Genomic DNA, 22684 nt, shown 5'->3' with positions numbered 1-22684 from the left:
GACTAAAGGTAAGGTCAGGCCTTCTTATAGTATTGTGATTGAAGTAAGCTTCTTTCAGTATCATCCTGTCCTAGCAGAAGTCCAAGCCAAGCTTGGGCGTCTGGTCTCCGCGGACGAGAAGTAGTGTTGAACAATAGTGAGATAGAGTAATGTTTATAGCAGACATACGAAAAGTAGAATGTAGTAGAAGAGGTTGATGCACATTCAATGACTGTTTATCTTCTACGGCGAGGTCCTCAGGACGTTCGTCTTGACGCTGGTCGTGTAGACCTCATCATGGGGTATCATACTAAAACCAACAGAAGTATCATGCACTTTCACGCTTTTCCGCCAATATTGACGTTGCCATTATCCTCAAATGGTCGCGGCTCTTGCATGCTCAATTCCGCTGCGCTGGTAGCACTACTACCACTCCTGCTTGCCCTGCCACTTTTCTCTCGTCCTCGAGCTTCCTCTACTGCTTTCCACCTCCGCTCCTCGACTTCCCTTCTCGTGATGACATTCCTCAGTGCGTCACTGGCACTGACTAGGCCATCGATACTGATAGCATGATCGGTCATCTCGTTACCAATGTAGCCATAGACCCTGGCTGCTGAGTCACATTCAAGCAGCTGGCTTTCATTGAGCTTCAGTAGAGCAACAGCTACTTGGAAGAGAAAGGTGCTCCCATCATTGAAGCAGAATATTACATCCCAGACACGGAAGAGAGCTTCTGCCGAGAGGCAATCTGTGAAAACTGAGAGAAACCATTGGAATGTCAGGGCGTCAAGTTCAATGCCTAGGTCATCTAAATGACTGGACAATCTTGGCAGTAGCTCAGACACGTATGCCCTTAGAACTTGTTGGTCCGCACGTGAGGCCAGGAGCGAAGGGTCGTAATAGTGCTGTGGTAAGATATTCTCGATCAAGCTTGTGAGAACCCAAAAAGCGTCCTCGGCAGTAGGCATGACCAGCAAGAGAGAGGCCGCAATTAGATTCATACCCTGGCAATACCCGACATCTGGGTTCCGGCGCGAGTATGCAACGAGCACCTCATTCAATTTTGCCACGCCAGGCCCTTTTCGGAAGAAGACATTGTCGGTCAAAGTCCGACGAATGTCCATTTGAATCTGCGATATGACGGCAGGGTCATCGATTCCAGTCCGTATAAGCTCGTCGTAATAGCCTGGAACTCGTAGCGCCGCCGCTCCACTGCATTCGGCCCAGGTTTTTGCGCGATATGACACAGGAACTCCACCAAGTACAAGCTGCTTGAACTCCTTCCATTTCGCTCTTCCCACCTTGCCTTTATTGCCAAGACCAGACATTCCGATGACCTCCCCATCAGTAAGCATCATCTCAGGCATGGCAGCTTGCTGCGATCGGCCGTCGGTTGCTGCAGCCAACTCGCCCTCTTTCTTACGCTCAGCACGTACCTTGCGAAGGAACTCGTTCCACCTCACAGTCTTCTCACGTTGCAAGGCGTCATGAAGCTCAGTCAATTGAGCTAAAAGGAGCTTTACGGGCTCCTCCTCTACGACGGCACTCGCTACGTGTCCTGGGTTTTTGCTAGAAGTTTGTCTTGTGATCTCGGCCTTTCCGGCCGTCACTGGCGACATCTCTGGCTCCGCATTCGTGCTGACTGGTGGTCCGGACTTCCGTAGATCGCTTTGAGTGGGTAGCCGCTTGATAGGTGACGTAGATGTATCAGCATTGATGACATTTATGCCTGGCTTAGCAGATGGTGTGTGTATGAGCAACTCGGTAGGCGTTGTTGAAACTTTGAGGTAGTCTTGCCATCTCTTCGCTGGCCGTTCTTCACTCGCCTCATCATTGGAATTCGGTGACATCGATCGTTGCAATGGATCAGGTACAGAGAGCTGGGACCTCTGTTCAGGTCCCGGCGATTTCATAGATGCTCGAGAACTGTTGATCATCTCAACGTTAGCACTCGCTGTCGACTTTCCACGTTTATGGCTGATGGAGGCTTCGGCCTCTTTCTTCCTACGCCGTTGATCGTAGATGAAACCAAATCGATCCGTAAGCAGATCATCTGAAGTTTTGTCCCCATTTTGAACAAGTGTCGGCGGCTTTGAATCGTATGGGTGAATCGTATCCATCTCTACGGGACCAAGGTTCGTTGATGCTTCAGCTCTTGCTGGACTGCTCGGCAGTGGAGGGACAGGCGGAATCTGGGTTTTCGGATTTCCTTTCTGACCAAGTTGTAGGTTTGACACAGACTTCTTTGAGAGACGGCCATTCTCCATGCTGCTGACTCTCATCAACGCAGCCTTTGCGGATCGCGGCGGGGGGCCAGATGCTGTCGAACCTGATCTTGAACCTCTTGCATTCTCACTCCCAGTCGTATTTGATCGGTTCCGCACAGTACCCTGGTTCTCTGCTTCCTTTGAGCCAGCAGGATTTCCGGCGAAAAGTTTCGTCGTCCACGAGGTAACAGAGACTGACGATTTTCTTGATTGATCCTGTGGCGCCCCATTGTCTACAGTTGAAGCCTTAGTGAGCGGCTGAAAAGTATCTTCATTCAATCCTTTTCTGCGCGTACTGTTGCCACTTGAACCTCGCGTTCTCCCACCAGCCTCGCGATTCTGCTCTTGCTCGCTGACCACGCTGCTCGCTTTGCTCGTTTTCCGACTTCTTCCTGTTCCGCCCCACAGATAACCTTTCCACCCCCTGAGAGTTCCCCGAGGTTGTCCTTGCGAGTCTATGCTGGAGGCCACAGACTGTCCGTCGGACTCTCTTGAGGGACCACCTTTTGCTTTTACTGTAGCTTGCTTGTCATTGTCCGTGACTGAGTCCAGATAGCCCTCGTCTATTTCAAGTCGTCTAACATCGTCATCCATTGCTTCGCCCATCATCTCGTCAATGCCTCTAGCGCCTTCTGTCGGTTTGCCATTGCCCTTTGCTACCGGAGGTTTGTTCTTTGCAGAACCCTCGGTGTGAGAGCCCGGAGCAATACCCTCCTCTTTGTGGTCGATTCGATGCAGCCTCTTCTCTATATCTAAGTTCGAAACCTCGACCTCTCTAAGCATCTTCTTGAGCTCGCGCTCTCTCTCCTCGGCGTGCCTTCGGAGGAGTGTTAATTCAGCATCCCGATGTGCCACGTCCGCCGCAAGCTGTCTCACAAGAGCCACAGCGCCAGTCTTTTTCACAAGTCTTTGTATATGCTCATCGCTCGCGTGATGTAATGTTCCAGGCACCCCTTTTGCCTCGATGCTGCGGCTCTCTTCAAAGAGAGCTGTCCTGCCTTGCATCGAGCTCGTTCTATGGACCAAGTTTGCCACCATCGACAGGTCTTTTCGAGAAGGCAGTCCTGGCGATTCCTTTGGAGGGTCATTGACAGATGCCGAGGGATCTGGGGGCAAGGATGCGCGCTTGGCGGCGGGCGAAACTTCTGGAGAAAGTGAGGGAAATGACTCTAAGGTTTTGGCCGAAGCTGGGGTGACGAGTGACTGTTTTCTGGACGGAGCGCGAACGGTCCCAGACCTGCGCGAAGCGGTCGACAGCTGAGAAGCTGAACGCTCAAGCCTCTCATCATCGCGCGAACCTGTCATATTGGCGGTGATCTAATGCTTGACGAAGCGATCCAAGCAAGTAAGCCCTCTGAGATCATTCTGCGTGATGGCCTTCTCTGGGTCAGCAAAGTTATGAGGTCATACGACACGTATTATCACGACGCAGCATTCTTGGAATCCTGACACGATAGCATCGACTTGAGGGCCACTGGCGCCGACATGAGTGGAGCAGTTCAAAGGCTGGAATCCCGTTGAAGTAGGAGAGCGAAGGATTGCTGACGTTTGAGACCAGATTTTCGTGGAATTTCAAACAGCGCGTGTGTCCTTGAATCACTAAAAATGCACGGTATGTCATACCACCAAGAAGCGGACCTTCTCAATTCTCAACCAATCAAATTCTGCCCGGGCTGTTTAGGGGAGGCTTCGGGGGTGACCCCCTATAACTCGCCCTGAACTCGCCCTTAACAGCGCTCAAAGCCCAAAAGGCGATATCCTCACGAAGCTCTGTGCGAGGTCATTTTGATACTGACTGAATGCCATGACCTCTTTCTCTTCGCTCCCAGAAGAGGTCCTCGCCCTTGTTGCCTTCTTCGTGCTGCCGGCTGATCTCGAATCTTTTGCATCAACGTCGAGGAGGCTATACAGGATAACGAGCCCTTTACTACCACATCATCGTAAGCTCATTCGTCGTCATAAAAGATACGGTGACGGAGGTCGCTGGTTACTTGTCCCGTACATGGTGGTCAAGGCACTGAACAATCCACATATCGGGCATTATATTCGCAGTCTGGACCTCGACAAAGTTACTTTTGGCCGACGGGACCGAATCTTCAATGAAGAAAGTGTCGAACGATGTCATTCTGCGTTGCTTGCAAACCCATGGGTCGCTTCCCATTACAAAACAAGAGAATATTTGACCCGTCTCCAGAATCATCCTACGAGTTTCGAAAATGTTTGGTTTCCTTTACTTGCTCCCCATCTTCTGAATCTAAATCGTGTGTCTCTCAATTTTGAGACGCGGCGCTTCCCAACCTTTGAAAAAATGCTAGAGATAGGAACAACACAAGTTATGACTCCTTTTCCACGCCTCAAACATGTTAGACTGAGGGTCAGAAATCCCGACTGGGATGGAGACTATTGGACCATTGAGCTCCAAAGCGTGGGCGACATCTATTCAAATGAGGCTTTCGACCTAACAGCCACGGAACCCCTCATCTATGATCTGTGGACAGACGTGCGGTCCATAGCGCCCAAACATGGGACTGGGCGGCGCTGGTCAATTGGGAAACTTCATTATACAGACGATTGCGCTCGTGGGGCGAAGGGATTCAATCGCTTACCATTTCTAGATCGCATCAAAGATGTCCGCGAATGTGTCTACGATTCGGGAGAAGAGGACCTCTGCAAGAGTCGCTTACAGGACATTCTTGGCCCGCCTACTAGAGTCACTCTGCAGACTCTCTCCCTACGAGGTCGCTTTCAGTCGTTCGTCACACACTTCTTGCACTCTTTCAGGAACCTGAAAATTCTCCACCTAGACTTCACAAAGGGAGAAATATCGCTGATCACGCTAGGTAGGATAGTTGGCGAGCTACTGCCGGCTTCAATTCAGAGCGTATCACTGAAAAACTTCCCTGGGAGGGAAGCCAACGATCAGCAGTCGATACTTCTAGATAAGTCTCTGAGATTAGCGCAGAAAGCTATCAAGGAGAAGACTCGCCGACTTCATAATTATGAGGCTTTGGAAATTTGCATCCCCGCGCAATTGAACCCTTTTACCGAACGCATCAGAGTTGCAATCATGAAGGCAAGAGGTAAGGAGCAAAGGTCAGGCCAAAGCATCACTTTGCGGTGGTACAACCCTAATGAAGGTGAGGGACCCCCCTTTTTCCCCCTCTCTCCCTCCTCCCTGTTTTTGTTATTCTTTCCATAGACCTTGAGTAGCTGAAAGAAATCAATCGGCAGATATTCTGCTCGAGGTACCATATTACTCCGGCGATGACAGACTATATAGCACAGTCTCAGCCATACGGCCAGCGAGCCAAGTGTTTCACTGTCTATGACCGATACGAATTTACGATTCGATGATGTACGAGGGTAATTTCCGATTTAGAGTCGGGGAATAATGGCCTGGTAGCACAAAACTTAGGCTGAATTCGCATCGTGCGTACTACCCTGGAGCCCCCTAGATAAACAAAATTGAACCTACAGAGAGGCAATAGCACGTTTTCATGAAGCAGGAACTAATATATACGTGACTTGACAATCCGGTCACGGTCGTCCATTTCAACAAGTTATTCAACAATTTCAGACCCTTCAGGCAGCTATCTGTTTCTAACAGGTAAAAGATAGGGTTCGAAGACTTCGAAGACAGAATTCTCGATACAAGAGCAACATCACCATTACGAGACACGATGATCGATTGCAAGTCAAGGACCAGAGATACGGATTCGTTAGAGCATAGTTCGCGTAGCCAAACCAACAACCGACAACGCTGCTATGCATCCTTCCTTGGACTTTTAAGCCAGCAGACCAAATCATCACTCTTCACACGCATCCGCTCATTGTCTAGAAGTTGCCCAAAAACCCCGAAGGCACATCCACATTGCGGCCCATCATGGAGCGCCAAAAGTCTCGGTAGTCACGCTTGCTCAACGAAACATCACTTCTTACCACGAACCCCCCTTCTCCCCTCTCTCTTCTCATTCCTAAAACACATAATTCCCTCAATCGTTCCGCAATCCCATCCCTTTCCGCCACGCGCTCCCGATCCACCTCCAGTCCATCCAATCGCTCCAACCCCTTAGAGGCCCGTACGAGCATCATCTCATACACCCTCCTTCTAATCTTCGTATCCTCATCTAGTCGCTCTCTGAACCGCGTGTCTTCCGCAGCGTCGAGGGAAAGGAGGTAATACTTCGTCCCGCCCTCAGCAATCTCACCCTCCCAAGATTTGCTGTCTGCTTCGAATGATTTGTGGGCGTGATGATGGTTCTGCAGCACAAGTCGTCTCTCGCCTTGGTCGTTGGTTGCACCTTCGTCTTTCGAGCTGTGGTTGGGTGCGGGGGTGTAGAAGCCCACTGTCAGTGGGTTGTTTCTCAAATCTAGTTCGCTTACTTCAGCGCCCAGCCGGCTCAATATAGCTACGTTGCGTCTAAGCCGCGTTATCCGGTTGCCAACAAGGTACAGCTTTTGCAGCTTCGTGATGCCGAGGAATGGCTCTAAGTCGCGCAGGGCGTTGAAGTTCATGTTTACGCAGCGCAAGTTTGGGCATTTCTGACCAAAGTCGGAGGACAGAGTTTGGAGACCGCAAGAGGCTAGTTCAAGAGTGCGAAGATTGAGGAAAGAGTTTGTGGGGGCGAAGGACGAGATTGTATTGCCCGAGAGGTAAAGGTGGTGAGTTTCCTGAAGGCATTGGTAGTTGATTGTTGTGTGGGCTGGTAATTGTTGCTCGCGCCACGAAAGGTGGTGTAGGTGCGGAGCTACTTTAGTGCCGTCAATGCATTGGATGGCATTGCGATCAAGAACGAGTCTGTTGAGCTTTGGAGCCTGGGCAATGTCAATGGAGGAGAGTCTGTTATCCGCGAGATTTAGGCCTTCTAGGTAAGGCAGCTCGCTTGAGCTTGTGAAGTCCTCAAGCTTGTTCTCACCTAAAAACAACTTAGTCAATATGCCCGAGGGAAAAGAGCTTTCTACATACTGAGATTCAGCGTCTTGATGGAAGCTAGCTTGTTGACACCGTGTATTTCGAATATGTTGTTGCAGCTCAAATTGAGGTCTATAAGCCGTCTCCTGATAAATCATCAGTGCTGGATATAACGTTCACCAATGGGGTCATCTTACAGATCATAGTCATCAAAGCCGACATTAGTCAACTTGTTACCGCGGAGTCTCACACTCAAGAGGCTGTCCAAGTCTTCAAGCCCAGAGAGAGAATCGATGGCGTTGTTGTCAGCTTTCAAGACGCGCAGATGCAATGAACGAAAGAGGCCTTGAAGCGATGATAGATTGTTGCCAGACGCGTCTAGATACTGCAGGTTCTGCAGCAAATGCCAAGCCGAGAAATCCGTTAGGTGGTTGTGAGTAATGTCAAGTAGACGAACACCAGAGGGGATGCCATTCAAGTCCTCTATCTGATTGTTTGCGACATTCAGCTCCCCGATGTTTTCACAGAATTCATCAAGCATGTGGAGGGATGTTAACGCCCGATTCGGAAGGTCAATGCTGCGCACGAATTCCCAATACGGCTCGTAAGGCTCGATGTCCGTCAAATGCTTGACGAGGTCTCGTGCAGTAAGGGAAAGATGATTTGTGGTCACGGCAAGCGATCTTGAATCGATGCTTTCAGCAACGGCGTCAAGTCGCGCATCGACGGGCCTGTCTATTTGGTGGACCGTGAAGTCAGGTAAAGAACTGAGCTGAAAGCCTAAGCTTGACGAACCTGTTGCCGGAGGTACCAAGAGGCTTCTTCCAAGGGGCAACGGAGTCGAGATGGCAAGGTCAAGGGGACGGATATCTCTTTCCGAAAATCTAACTAGGGACTTTTCGTCTCCTTCTTCAACCCGGGACATTGGCCTAGCATGCTCAGCCACAGACCCTTTCCGAGCACGGGTGTGTTTAGAGGGTCTTTGAAGAAGGCCCATGGATGTCCTTTTGGTCTTGGAGCTTGGACAATATTGTTGTTGGTCGCTTAACAGCCCGCCCAAGTACGACTGGCTCGCAGAATCCCAACTCTCGCGCAAGTCCGGTGAATGCATCTGATCTACGAGAGGTGATGAAAAGGCGACAGTGACCACTCGTGCTTGACGCTTTCTATCTGCCTGTTGATTTGGTGCCTTAGTCACCCGTCCCTCAAGTATACTGATCTCGTGCTCTACCTCCTCTTCGTTTGCTTGGCCAACACTCTCTTCTACGTCGGATAGATCCGGAGGTTGGAAGGCTTGAGTTTTCGATGGCCAGTAGTCATCTCCCCAAGAAGTTGCACGAGTGCTTGGCATAGGACCACTTGATGCAAGATGTGAGTATCTCGAGCGCGCTGAACTGTCTTCCATTGATGGTATTGATTTTCCATCCGCAGTCTTAGGTCGAGCCTCTTCGATAGTGTTGCTTTCATTCTTCGAATTAAAGGGTGCTAAGGTTCGTGGCGCATAGTCCTGTTGTTCAATTGCATTCACAGCAGGGTCAGTGTCATGACTCGTAGACATGCCATTTTGCACCCTTCGCAGTTCTTCCATCTCATCAACACTGAGATCTGGGATGTCACCGAATAAGTCTTCCTCGCTCTGATCAGGAGAGACCTCATCCTGGTGAGTCTCCTCAGAGCTCCCAGAACCCTTGCGTTTGACCCACATCTGACGCTTGCGGTCGAAGATCATGCCAGCGATCTGGTCTGAGAGTAAGTGAGCAACATTTTCAGGAGCTATGACCATACGGTTGCGCGAGCTTCCAGATGATCCCGTGGGAAACGAATGCTTTGTTGATCCATTCGATCGTTGAGACTCTCTCTGGCTGTTGCTGCTTAGTTCACGGTCATTTGGTTGAACATAGCCTAGGGAGTCAATGATCCTGGCATTGGGCGGATCATTCTCGTATTCTTCGCCGAATGCTATGTGATTGTGTACAACAGAGGCATCTGACGCCACCCTGGAGCGACCTACGTTCAATAACTTGAGCGATGAGGAGAGCGCTAGACCAAGATCGTCTTCATCTTCAAACTTGCGTAGCTGACTAGCTATCCTTGCGTCTGATTTTGGTGGGTCTGTATGGTTTGGATTCAACCTCCCCTCACGACTTGGAGGGCGCGAAAAGTTGTCCCTTGTTGATTCGGGAAAGACTGATTCTTCGTAGATCGTCTGTTGACCTATATCTGGGGTGTCTGCTGAGTCATGACTGCTCTGAGGACGCTTGTCTGCCCTTATTAATCGCATTATTTGCTGGGCTTCATTGAAAAAGTCGGCGGTAGCTATAGACGCTTTACGAGAACCATGGGTCATGTCCTGGGCAGTATTGAGAGCGACAGTGGCAAGAGCACCCGCAACTATCTGAGTAGGTGGATCAACGCCTGTACTCGCTCCGTTGGCACCATGGTAAGGTTGAAGGTTTGAAAACTCTTTGTTTTTCCGAGATGGTGATTCCATTACAGATGATGAAGCTTGATTTGGCGTAGGATTTCTGGGACGACGAATCTGCCTGGCTGCGAGCAACTTTGGATCGGCAGCTTGTTGCTCGCTGTCATAAAGTGCGTCTTTCCGCTTTCGCCCTACCACTGGCTTTGAGGATTGGCCGGAATGTTCAATCGGGCCTTCGGGTGCCATGCGTCTTTCTTCCGAACTATGTATTGTCCGACGGCGTTTTGGTATTGGATCCTTGGCAGGAGACTGTGGCAGTCGCTTCCCATTGATAGAGTAGGAAACCTCAGATTTTTGAGAGGCCTCTCCTTTGTCCTCAGATGTACTCATTTGATCTGCGTTTGTCCTGTGGTTGGTAAGCGAAAGAGACTTTTGGGTTTCACAGCCTGGTTCGAGTGCTCGATTCACGATCGAGTGATCTTTTCCTTTTGTAGGCATTCGCCTCGAATAGGAAACCAGGCGCTCTTCTTGGCGAGGAGGACTTGGCCATTCAGGGAGGCATGGCTCTAATTGTTGAGCATCAGAGAAGACGAATTCATCGAGCTCACCATCTCCAAAACTACTGACTCTAGATGCATTGCGGTAATTTGATCCATCTCGTTGAGGAAGAATATCCACGTCAGCCTTGCGAGCTGCTGCATCTGAAGTTTCGTGATTGTCCATATTACTATCAGCATCTTTATCTTCGATTAATGCCTCCTCAAATTTGCTCATTCGGCGAAGCAATCGCTCGTTAGTAAAGGTGTCAAATTTGCCGAAAATTTTCAAAGGGCTGCCTGACGACCGAGGTCGCTCGGGACTGCTTTGTGTGGTCTGCTCTCTTCGTGCAGGTGTCCGTGGCGAAGAAGGCTCTTTTCTTGCCACGGTGTCTGTATAGGTGGTTTCAGCTGGCTGGGCTCCTGGAGATCTGCCCTGCGGGTTGTGTACATTGGCCATTATAGATGATGAACCTGGGCTTAGGGGTTTTTGGTGAAAAGAGTCATCCTGCGAGTAACCTCCTCGGCGAGTAGTCACAAAGCCTCCGTTAACAGTGAAAGCATCGGTCCCAACCGATAAGTTATCAGGTAACGATTGAGTGGTTACCTCACAGCTCGTAGGACCGTTATTTAATCGGCCAGTAGATGACATTGATGAACGAGGACGCTCGGGTTCGCTTACTGGGGTGCTTGAGCGCTTCTGATGTTCCAATCGAAATTGCTCCATGTTCGACCTCAAGCGATGCATTGAGTCATCGATTGCTTCATAATTAATTCCCCCGTCTGCTGTGTTTTGCTTTGAGATAAGTACTGGACTGAAGTCGTTACTTTTGCTAAGACTAGCATCATTGAGGCTTGGTTCCTGTCCCTTTTGCTTAACATCTTGTTCCGCAATCGAAATGTCTTGCCTCATTTGTACAGTAGTCATCGGCAAGGAAGCTTCATATGTAGGGTTTGCCCTGCTTTCGACCGCCTCCTCTTTCCTTCGGGGTTGCCTCAGTCCTGTAGGGTGCTTTTGCTGCGAACCTTGCTCTTTTAGGTCTTTTGCACTCTTCCTTTTGCTTATAGCACTATGCTGCGCCTTTCCCTTCATTGTAGGTGGTTTGAAGACGCCTTGTAGCCCAACGGGTTTTGGGCTGAGCAAGTCTGACCCTTCATTTGATCCATCTTTTCCGTTGACCAACCTTCGTCTCCACTCTGGAGTAGCATTTGATTTTTGACTCTTTGTAGGAGATATCTTCAATTGCACGGTGCCTTGAGGTGTAGAACGCTTCGTGACGGAAGCAGCCCTGGAGGCATTGCTGGCCGTTGTCCCAAGCCTCGATGCTGAGAACTTGGTCGATCGATCGGGTGTATGTGTTCGAGAGGCATTCAACTGTGAAGGTGTCCGTACTTTCAAGACGTTGCTCTGGCTTCCAGTCGGCTTTTGCGAGGTTGATCGCATTAGGTCAACTTGGTCCTTGTTGGCGGCATTCAGCGAGCCCAGTGAGGTGGGTCGAGGGATGCGACTGCGCGAACCCTTGCTATCAGTGGAGTGTGAGTCTTTAAATATTGAGCTCGAATGCTGAGATCGAGGTTGCGAAACCCAGTCTTCCGAAAGTGAGTCCAACCATTGCTCCATTGCTTTCCTTTAAAGGACCAAAGCCTAGCCAAAGGCAACTATCCAGGTCTTGGCAGGTTTTCCAGAGTATCATGCAATCGAAAAGATATACACATCATCCTGCGCCGTGACTTATCGTTTGGCGTTGCTTCTTAGTGCTAATGGGTGCGTTGAGACGTCACATTTCACACAATCGAGGGTAAACAATCGCGTCCGGAATTAAGCCCGGTGAAAAGCTTGGCGCTCTAACCCCACTAAAACTCGGCTGACGGCCACGCCCCTGATTGGCAGTCCCGTCAGATTCCCCTTAGCAAAAGTCTTACTCTGTCGCTGGCGCAGCGTCCGACTTCTCACGTTGAAGCTTTCTTATGGCATCCGATCTTGCTCGCATTGGGGAGATTGGCTCCGAGAGTTTCTTTTCAGGGCCCTCAGGACCCTCAGGAGGCCCGGACACCGCACTTGATAATGATACAGGATCGGATTGCTGGCGTTGATGTAGCCTGGTCGCGTCTGATCTGTCGCTCATAAACGAAATTGGAGATGTCATGGCTTGACTCCGTCTAGTGTTTGCATCCAACTCGTACAGTGGCTCTGGCGGAGGCTCGCCTTCGTCCTGTTGGTCCGGCTTCGGGCTAGCTTCCAGCTCATGTCCTTTATGTTCGTTTCCTTCCAACTCAGGGCTGTGAGGCAACCCTGGGCTCATGTCTCCACCCAAGAGCTTGTACGGATCATTTCCTGAAGAATCAAGCTCAGGTACTACGACATCTATATGCTTCGGCTTCGAATCTTTTGGACCGCGACGGTGTTTTCTCCACATTGAGACGCCCAACACCGCGACTATAATCGCAGCGACAACAGCGCCAATGGCTATTCCAGCTATTGCCCCTGAAGAGAGCCCTTGAGAGGTGGAAGGTTTATCGTCTCCAAAGCGTCTGATTGCAACGATATGACTTTGTGCGCCTTGATCCCACTTGCACTGGGACACAGTGAAATTTTTACGCTCATAATCAGCAATAAGATACCTTTAACACTTTAGCAATCACCAACTTCTTATCATTCCACTTTCTTGGGCTTGGCTGGCTTACGCTTCTTGAAGAAAAGTCCGTCCCAGCGTAACTTGACTTTCATCTGCAGCTCGCATCAAGGGAAAATAGCGAGATGAATTGGTCAAACGAGGAGCTTCAGCAATGAGGTCAAATGCACCGTATGGAAGCGATATGTTGAAACCCTCCCCTGGTATTGTTGAAGAGTTACCAAGGGTCAATGTTACCGATGTATTTTGCGTCTGTAAGGTGCTATGTAGCGTCTCATTGACAAGGTATGCCTGGACATCTGGTCTCCAGACAAGCCCAAATGCCTCCTCAAATTGCTGACAAAGCTCCAGTGGAAGAATGACGTACGGTGTCGTCGAATCTATTGCGGCCAAGAGACTTTGGTTGCTGTTCTCCAATATCGTATCAAAGTCATTAGTGTGCAAGAACATCGCTCCGATGTTGACCGTTAGACTTCGAGATACGTCTGAGTCATTGAATGGAAAGGTAACACCATTTGGCTCAAAGCGGGATGTGTCGTACCCACCCAGAGTCAGACTGCCAAACACCGGGCCTGGTCGATACTGATTTCCTGCAGTGTAGCTCCAACTCAACGACGGGATCGAATTACTGGCATTCAAGTTAGATAAGAAGCTTGACAGCAGAGCTGGACTTTGAGGTAAAGATACTGATTGGGGATTCAGGCCGAATGATCCTAGGTAAAATGCTTTGTTTGCAATTGTGGCAACGACTTGTTTCTGGAGCTCTGGGCCGTCACTGCCCTGTCCTCCAAGGGTTACTGTGTCATCTCCATAAGCCCCAACGGCAGTCACGTTTAGATTTGCCTCCAGATCAATGGGAAATAGGCCATTCGAAGCGTCAACATTTTGACTCCAGGTGCTGGATTTATTTGAGTTGAAAAAGCCGCCGCGTGATGTCGAACAATTGGAAAGGTCGGACTGCACGCAGCCCTGAGGGTCAATAGCCCATGTCTGCGTGCTAGCTGTCGAGATCAAGATGTTTATGGATTGTGGGGGAGTGCCGATCTGGATTGGAAAAGTTGACCATGGCCCGTCGAAACCCTCAAATTTCTGACTTGGAGCCACAGAGATGGGAGCTGGTATCGCCGTAGAAGCACGCTTGTCCAGTTGATGACCTAGCATACTTGTTCTGCCCAGGGAAGAAGATGATGAGGTGCAAACAATCCGCCTAGACTTCGGCACTTACCACGAATTTCTCGGAGACTTCAACGAGGATTCACTCATCTTGGACGAAAAGCAGGCTGTGGGCAGAAGGCTTGAGTAAAGACATTTCGATAGACAATACCATTGGGGGCGATTCTAGAACCGAGACTGAGGATTCAACGGGTTTTGATGGATTTTCGTGGAGCCAACGATGATCGAACACAAGGCGTGCATTTACCCCTCCCTCCATTGCAAGGAGATGCACATAGAGCTGGGAGACTAATGATTCGTTCCTTCTGGCAGGATAGGACGATCGAGCTGAAAAGTCCCGGCTTACGTTTTGCAGATCTCCCCTCCAGCCTTTCGGCCCGCTTTGTTTCTCGTGGCTTTTACGTGGGGACTTTGCTCCTTCGGGATGGAAGGATGTCCTTCTAGTGCCTTAGCTCCCAGGATTCATGCAGACTTCGTGGCTAGTCGCCGAGACGCCCAATAAACGGTATGCACGAAGAAGGCAACTATGCGGGCTTGCTAGAGCTCCCACAATCGCTCGTATTTAGGCAATGTCATGGTGGGGTCTGGGTGGTAAGCTCTGCCCGACGAGGCTGAGAGCTATAGCTATGCAAAAGCATGGATTGTCCGAGCTGTTCCCCCAGACACACATTCGTTTTTCCCAGCTTGAATTACAATGCAGATATTTCCAATTTATGCGGTCGTTCTCTCGATATGGAAAATTGGGCACGTAACAGCTTGGCTGTCTGATGGTAATCTGGGCTTAACAGCGTCTGTCACAAACGAGCTGACTATGGCTTGAGGCGGTCCATACGCAAATACTTCAACGGTCGTCATTACTGAAACAACTGAAGTCCCATGCAACACCACTACGTCGTCGTCCCACACCAGACCGCGCCAATCTACGCCGTACTCTAGTCGCCCATTCACTCGGTCGTCCTCGTTTTCCACATACACCACTTCTCCGAAAGGCTCAGCAAGCCATCATTCTTCACATCCAAAAACGAATACATCGAGCTCGATAACAAGCAAGCATAAGCCAAGCCATGGGACATCGTACAGCTCCAGCATTGTCTCTACAACTACCACAACCACGTACACGTCAGTCGTGACGACGCCTAGCTCTACGAGCAGCTTAAAAACGTCTCGCAATTCCACCTCGTCTTCTTTCGGAACTGGAACCACAAGCAAATCGAGCTTCAAGACTCACAGTCACCCTACGAGTATCTACACTTCAACAACATTGACCCAAAATCACACGACTACATTAACGAGCCCATTGAGATTTACAATCCCCTCTCATACCACATCTAAGAGCTCAACGAGCACCTCTGTCAGTCCGTCGAGTACTCCCTCCACTAGATCAACCATCTCCAGTACTACCCACAGCTTTTCAAGCAACTCGTCAACTACATCTAGCAGATTTTCGACGACTTCGAAAAGTAGTAGTAGTAGTAGCACAGTCTCTACTTCTTCCTTCTATACAACCACGATCAGCAGCTTCTCGATCAGTTCGACGACATATACCAGCATTGTTAGTAACTCATCAAGCACTTCAAGCAGTACGCCATCATCCACTACGCAATCGCCCCCTCCCTCTTCGACGCCTTCCTCGCCGCTACTATCGTCACCTCCTCCGTCCTCACCTCCCACCTTTTTACCTCTGTCTCCTCAACTTCTCCTTCCTCGCCGTCTTCCTCGCCACCTTCCTCGCCGCCACCATCTTTACCTCCTTCTTCTTCAACTTCTACCTCATCAACTTCTCCTTCCTCGCCGCTGTCATCATCGCCTCCACCGTCATCGCCTCCACCGTCATCGCCTCCACCGTCATCGCCTCCGCCTTTTACATCGACGACTTCTTCCTTTCTACCTCCTTCATCATCACCTCCGCCCTTCTCACCTCCACCATCATCACCTCTAACCTATTCAACTCCTTCGTCTCCGATATCACCCCCACCATTTTCGACTCCTCCTTCATCTCCCCCTCCCTCGACGGCTTCCTTACCTCCACCTTCTTCATCACCGCTGTCACCTCCGCCACCCTCGTCACCTCCTTCGACGCCCCTTCCCTCTACGCTTCCACCTCCGTCAAATACACCTTCTTCGATTGTTCCTTCCCTACCTTCATCTCCCGATCACTCACCTCCTACTACACCACTTTATCCGCCACCCGTCACCAACCCAATACCAACTACTACCACAAGCACCGCCACCGACTGCTGTTTTGTTGTTCAAGACACCATCGACTACAGGTATTGGGGAGGTGTGTTCGATTTTGAGATCCAAAATGCGCTTCCTTGCTGATTCGATTCTAGATACTTCAATATCGACGATCTCTTACACTGTTCCATCCACCCATGTCGTCAACCACATCACGCAATATTCCGATACTGTCGTGACTGATGCTTCGACTTCAGTCACAGACTTTACAAGCTCTATCCTGGTGACGATCGACTTAGCTGCCCGATTACCCAGCAACGGCATCCCAGGTGGACCTGGACCAACACAGTCCGAACTGAGTGGAGCGACAACCGTAGTGTATGCACAGACTGTGTATGCTCCCCAATCTGGCAATATGATATGGTGGAGCTGATGATAGCCGCAGTGCCTCTCCCACAAACTTCTTTGTCTACCGCACAGCTAGAATTATTCGTGTTCCTGCCATCACAGATTCGAATGGTCAACTTGTGTGCACCACCGTTTCAACCTTCTTTCCATCCACATTCGGCGCCACTCCAAGCTCTGTGCTTTTCCCAGGCGTCAACCCGTACGCCGAAGCATACTTCAACGGTGCTACAGCAACCAACGCACCCGCTGCAAGTGTTGCAACAGACTTATCGCTTTCGACCCCATACCTCGATAAGCTCCCCACCCCAGCAATTGCCACAAATTTACCCGCAAATGCCATTCCCTCCACGGGCGGTTTCACACAAAATGGATTCAATGGATTAAGGGCCGCTACTTCAGGTAGCCTCGATACATCAGAGTCAGATTACGGTTGGGTTGACCCCTTCTTCATCAAATTCCTAGCTCAGCAATCCGACTACCTGAGCCAGTATCCAGGACTCTCCACCTGTCTCCCAGGTGGCCCTTCCATCGACCCAGGCAGGCGAACCGCAAACTTAGTTCCTACTCCAACGCTCGCGCCCGCCATAACAGACACCGCAACCTCAACGACCTACGTCTCAGGATGCTTGAACACAGCCGCACCAGAATGTGCCACGGTCCCTCCACCCTCACCAACACCTCCCCAACCAGATACACAGGCTCCAGAACCCTCTCCGACATCGGTCGCTCCACCACCACCACCACCATCTTCAAGCCCCCCACCTCCACCACCTCCACCACCTTCCCCATCAGCACCCTCATTCAACCCCGGCGACGAATCGCCATCCCAGCTCTCTGAGCTGTTCTCAGCCCTTCAACCTGCTTCTACACCTGTCGCCTCTCCAGTATCGCCACCGCCACCAGTATCGATAGAAACCTCACCACCTCCTCCAGTCGTCACCACTAGTGTTCCGCCTTCTCCCGCAACGACGCTAGAGACTTCACCGTCGCCTCCCGCGGTCACGCCAAATCCGTCGACAACCCCAGCTGGTGAGTCAAGGGCTACCGCTCCTACTATATCTTCCCCCTCGACATTCCCCGGGGCTGCAAGCCGGGATGGGCGTGAGCCATTGTGGTCGCTCTTGAGTCTGTCCCTTGGGCTTGGAATACTCGGAATTCTTTAAGCAAAAATGTAGAGAGCGCTATATCTCTTAACGAAAGGAAAAGTAATGTCCCGCAAAACGAGATTTGGAAAACACATGTTGCATCATGATACCCTCATTAGCGAATTTTGGTTGTTGGATTTGGATTTAGCGAAGGCATGATGTCAGTCCTTTCAGCGCAAACAGTAGCTACTTGATATAGCTAATATAACATCTTTTGGCTCTCAAAATTCCCCGTCACCCGTCTTTTTGGAAGCGCTCGTCTCGCTGCCCAAGTCACGAGTATAATTAAAGGAATTGGCGACCACTCTATTCATTTCCCGACCAAATTGAGCTTCCATGTTGATTGCGGTGTCGATTTCAATTCTCACCACGCCCGCAATCTCCCGTAACACATAAGAACATGCACGGATTCATCAACCTCACGTCCCCGGAACAACCCTCCCCGTCTTCGTCTCCAACCCACAAACACTCCCCGTACTCCGCTCCTTCACCACCCCTCTAACCTCCACAAACCCCCTCCACAGCCCCTCCCCATCCACCTCTTCAAGACAGTTCCTCACTCTTTCCCAACCCGCTGTCTGGGAAATGGACGACACAGACGAGTGGATCTGTCGGTCGCCTACCGACTCGACATGCGACTCTAGCCGTTACTTCCCCATCGTTATCGGCTCCGCCACAGTTTTACCCCTCGCCCTTTTTTGAAGACGAGATGGGGATTGGGATAGTGCGTCAATCTACTATATGCACGAGACATGGGGCAGCGAAACATACGCATGCGTAGCCCTTGCCTGGTTCAATGTAATGAATGAGTGCGCATTTGGCCATGTGCTCATCCATTTCTCGTTTATCACCTCTCGTGTTTACTGATCCTGTTGGAGGCACGCTAGATTCTACGGTTTTGTTTTTACTTGATATGATAGCACGGGTCAAATGAGCTAATATGCCGGATCTTAGCCTTGCATGTCTTTGCATGGTAAATTGCAGGTTCAAATGTATGATTGCGCGACCGCACGGCAGTCCTCCCCTTTAGACTCTGGAGAAAGGTCAGTGTGTGTGCGTCCATGTTATATTGGGGTGAATTGGACTGATGCAGCAACCCTCCGTTGATCGACTTTGGGAGCACAGCAAACCCTCCTGCTTATCGGCGTCTGCATCGAAAAAAAGACCTAGCTTTTGTATTATGGAAACTTCCGTGAGGCTTGAGAAAGTAAGTATAGAGGAGAAAATGTGAAGGTGGAAAGAAAGTTTTTTTTTCAATTCGTGAATTATGGTGCAAGAGCACTGCTCTGCTTTAGATACGTGTATATATATGAAAAGAACTGACAGGGCGACTAGCGTCCTCGGGTTTGATATAGCATCTGCAGCCTAATCATACAAAGTCACATGAAATAGGAAAGCCCCTCCTGGAAGTTGTTAAAAAAGGAGGATTCCAAGCCGAGATTTTACAGATGACGAGGTTAGTCAATGTCACCAGTGCTAGCCATTCCCATACCAATGGATTACCTAGTCACAGTACTGCTGCGCCTTTTTGTAGCAAGTAGGGAGACTGCTCCAGTCTTTTTACATGCAATTTGAGGATGAAAGACATATAGCCGCCAGCGGCAATGCTCTTTACTTTTAATATAATGCGAGATCAATCACATTCGGTAGCTCGAGTCCCAATGCTCAAAAACATTGGTATTCGCGTAAGCCAAGTCACCGTACTCGGTTGAATAGTCCTGATTGAATGTCGATGAAGGGGCTTGTGTTTGAGCCTTTAGGTTTGCATCGTTTGCGCTCTTGTCCGAGAGCTTTCGCTTAGGAAGCGGAATTGGGACTGCTGACTCCTCAAGCGAAGTGTTGAAGGTCTCCTTCTCAAGAGAATTTATTTGAAAGGCTATGTGGGACGGCGTTCCAGCTGTCGACAAGACGTAAGGAGAGTGTTGGTGAAAGCTATAATTTGAGATCGAAGGGCTGAGAAAAGGTTTCTCAGCCTGACTTAACGCCCCATCGCTCGCGTCTTGTTGCGGTAAGTCGTTATGCATCATCTGAGATACCGAGGAGAGATGTTGCGCTTCAAAAGGATTTGCAGATCCTGAAAATTCAAAGTCGCTGTCGCAAGCGGCCCTTGTAGCTAGGCTACTGGATCGAGTGGGATACCCATGGCTGGTCACCATTGGTGGCAGATCCTCAGGCGGCGAGGGGACTGACATGAGTGAGATGTCAAGAGCAGCAGTTTCATCAGATTTAGCTGCTGTTTGTACGCTCGACGTGTCTCGAGGTAGGCCGAGCTGATCGTGATGAGGGCTGGTTGTGGGAATTTCTCTTCCGAATGCAAAGTGTATTTGATTTGAGGGAGGCATATGGGTATGGCCTCTGTCATCAGATAAGAGACGCATGTTGGGCGTTGAAGGCCTTAACCTGTCGATTCTGGCTTCACGAAAAGCATCTCTCGCTAGTTCCGAAGCAGGGTCTGATCCGATCTCGAGCCGGAGCCTGAGAGCGTCAATTTTAGAGGGTGGCCAGCTGATCTTAGTTTCTGGACGAGAAGGGTCTACTGGATTGAAGAGCCTCTGGCACTCCTGCCTCACTTCTGGTTGAAGGAGGAGTCCTTTGATCACTTTGAAATCGTCCCAGTCATCTATATGCTGTCCCTTCGCAAAATGCTCACGATCAATATGACTGGATCTGTCCGGTAGAGTCGGGAATATGGCGACGCAAAAGCCGCACGAGTAAGTCTTTTTCCCCGCGGGCTTTCGCCATCTGTCAACCAGGACTTTGATGTATTCCTCAGGGGTGTTGTGCCTCTTGAGAAGGTGCTCAAAGTTGACTTTCCGTGAACGTGTGATGGCGCCCCTCAATCTTCCTTCGTACCTCAGAATATTGTGATCCTGAAGGTGTGCCTCGCTTGGGTCTTTCGTGGTACAAAGGGCGCATTGTCGTCCCGACGACGTCTTCTCGACGGGGCCTTGGGGTAAAAACTGGTAAAAGTCATCATGCTCTTTCTCGTGTTTGGCAAAGCCAGCAAACGTCCTGAACACATTTCTATGTTCGCGTGTTGTGCACCACCGCTGGTGTTGGGTTCCTCTTTGTGTGGCCAGAGGCTCTTGCGGAGCGAGCATGCCCTGGGAGGCATCATGTGGAAGAGGTTTGTTCAGATGTAGAGCGGTCCTTACTTCGGTTTGTAGGTTAGACTCCGGGGGAGCAATGAATGACGAAGCGGAGGATGAGGTGTTGTTGGTGGACCAAGAGGCAGAGGAGAAACGAGGATCGCTGAAGCTGCTTGTCAAAGAGGAGCGCTCGCTTTGGATGCTATCTAATTCGCCTGTCAATTGCCAAGTTGTTCTCAATGGCATTGGTCACCTTACTCGATATGCGACGACTGCAGTCGAGCCATGTCTTTATGTCATGGTCAGATGCTGATCGGAGGCAAATCAGCGCTGCCAGCTGCGGATCAGTGAGTTGTGAAGCAACAGAGCGTAAGGAGGCGAGAGGAGCGAAAATGTCTAGGTCACTGAGAGGGTATAGTGCTGCGATAGCTTGCTCTTGTGTAGTAGTCCACCACCGGGAGGACTGGATGGTCGCTCGGTCCCGCAGTGGTGTGACTGTGGCTCGAGTGGAGGGATCCATGCCTTGCGAGAAGGTAATCTTCTGGCGAATGCCACATAGTCCAGGGAAGAAGAGAGATCAGGGAACAGGATCGGAAGGCTGTAGAGCGACAGAGCAATGGCTGCATCTGCAGGCTGGGCGTGCCTCGTGGCCATGGTAGATCAGATGAAACCATGATGATACCACAAGGCAATGTGTGCGTCAAGTCGGTGTGTCTGGCCGCGCAGAAGAAGCGACGCCAGACGGTGACGTTTCAGACTTACGAAGGAACGACAGATACTAAACATAGAACAACAGCAGTCATCACAAACACAAATACATTATTGCACATTGTGTACCAGAAGAGCCCACAGTGTATGACCTTCACTACGGCTGCAGCTGAATGTCTAGGCTCTTATCATTCTCTGGAGATCCCTATTGTTTCGAAGGAGACAGAGACAAAAGCGGTGGCTACAGTTAAAGGGACGTGTTTATATCAATGCTTTATCTAGCCAATCATGTGCTGCATGTACCTGCCTGTCAGAATTGGCTTTTCTTAGGGCGGAAGCCGCCGTCGGTAGCTCCTGCCATCTGCACCCCTACGAGCCTTACGAGTGTTTGATCTCCTGCAGAACCTGATAGCCTGCTGACATCGAGCAAGAGCCATTTGGAGAGAAGCTCAGAAGACTCCTGTAAGACGTCAATTCTAAACACGAGGCTGAGAATACTTTTCCATTGCTGCCATGTATGCATTGTATTATTTTGGGCGGAATCCTTCATCAATTAGTCCACCACCAAACCCTCGACTTCCCAAAACTGCGACCTGGCGTGGCCATTGCAGGTATGGGTATCCTCCTGCTTGCCCTTTTGGACCGATCTGCTCAAGTGTGACTCTGGCCACGGTCAGTAGTTGGCTTCGTCTGACTCTTATTTGTGTGGACATGCTCTGTTCCGTACACTTCCACTTACGCGTCTTTCTTCACCTTTTGCCCCTGTTTTCAACCCATATAAGCTTCCTTGTCCTTGCTTCTGCCATTATGATCGTCTATTACTATCTTCCTTGCCTTCCATTTCCTAACATAAGCTCGTTCTTGCCACTTCTTCAGTCGTGATATTGATTTCCACCATGCCGAAGCGAGATGTACAGTCCGAACTCGACCTTCATGTGCGAATCCCCACCCAAATGACCCAAATGAAATCCAACACAACGCATCAAGGCTACCCACAGACTCTCGGATGTTCCTCAAACACCTGCCCTCCCCCGGAACAATCTAGCAAGCCTTCATCCGGCCAATTCGTTCCAGTCGCTCGCCGACAGAAAGAAAAGCACTCAGATCAAATCACGCCCACAGCATCAGACACATTTCGTGCTAATGAAGGTCCGCTATCCCGTTGGACCTCGGAGACACAAAGCCAGCAGTCTTGGAATGCCATCGGTCATGTAAAACATGTGTGTGAGCCGAA

At 50.2% G+C, this 22684-nt stretch overlaps 6 protein-coding genes across 6 annotated transcripts; 2 read left to right on the top strand and 4 right to left on the bottom strand.

The window, feature by feature from the left end:
• Nucleotides 1–317: 317 nt before the first annotated feature.
• KY384_007856 (uncharacterized protein) lies at nt 318–3551 on the bottom strand (the record flags this gene model as incomplete). Its single annotated transcript, XM_044816345.1, has 1 exon — nt 318–3551. The coding sequence occupies one exon, from the start codon at nt 3549–3551 to the stop codon at nt 318–320; it is 3234 nt and encodes a 1077-aa protein (XP_044666985.1).
• Nucleotides 3552–4050: 499 nt separating this feature from the next.
• On the top strand, nt 4051–5600 carry KY384_007855 (uncharacterized protein; the record flags this gene model as incomplete). The annotated part of the gene is made up of 2 exons (XM_044816344.1): nt 4051–5383; nt 5464–5600. 2 exons carry the CDS (start codon nt 4051–4053, stop codon nt 5598–5600), a joined length of 1470 nt encoding a protein of 489 aa, XP_044666984.1.
• Nucleotides 5601–6080: 480 nt separating this feature from the next.
• KY384_007854 (uncharacterized protein) lies at nt 6081–11737 on the bottom strand (the record flags this gene model as incomplete). Its single annotated transcript, XM_044816343.1, has 3 exons — nt 6081–7162; nt 7213–7304; nt 7356–11737. 3 exons carry the CDS (start codon nt 11735–11737, stop codon nt 6081–6083), a joined length of 5556 nt encoding a protein of 1851 aa, XP_044666983.1.
• Nucleotides 11738–12035: 298 nt separating this feature from the next.
• KY384_007853 (uncharacterized protein) lies at nt 12036–13910 on the bottom strand (the record flags this gene model as incomplete). The annotated part of the gene is made up of 2 exons (XM_044816342.1): nt 12036–12738; nt 12802–13910. The coding sequence occupies 2 exons, from the start codon at nt 13908–13910 to the stop codon at nt 12036–12038; spliced, it is 1812 nt and encodes a 603-aa protein (XP_044666982.1).
• A 2317-nt stretch (nt 13911–16227) lies between these two features.
• On the top strand, nt 16228–17671 carry KY384_007852 (uncharacterized protein; the record flags this gene model as incomplete). The annotated part of the gene is made up of 2 exons (XM_044816341.1): nt 16228–16493; nt 16546–17671. The coding sequence occupies 2 exons, from the start codon at nt 16228–16230 to the stop codon at nt 17669–17671; spliced, it is 1392 nt and encodes a 463-aa protein (XP_044666981.1).
• A 1619-nt stretch (nt 17672–19290) lies between these two features.
• On the bottom strand, nt 19291–20754 carry KY384_007851 (uncharacterized protein; the record flags this gene model as incomplete). The annotated part of the gene is made up of 1 exon (XM_044816340.1): nt 19291–20754. One exon carries the CDS (start codon nt 20752–20754, stop codon nt 19291–19293), a length of 1464 nt encoding a protein of 487 aa, XP_044666980.1.
• Nucleotides 20755–22684: the final 1930 nt, after the last annotated feature.

This window comes from Bacidia gigantensis (genome assembly GCF_019456465.1).
Source record: "Bacidia gigantensis strain McMullin 20006 chromosome Unknown contig_278, whole genome shotgun sequence".
NCBI lineage: Eukaryota > Fungi > Ascomycota > Lecanoromycetes > Lecanorales > Ramalinaceae > Bacidia > Bacidia gigantensis.
Note: the sequence above shows the minus strand (reverse complement) of the source record. Positions and strands in the feature narration are given on the sequence as shown.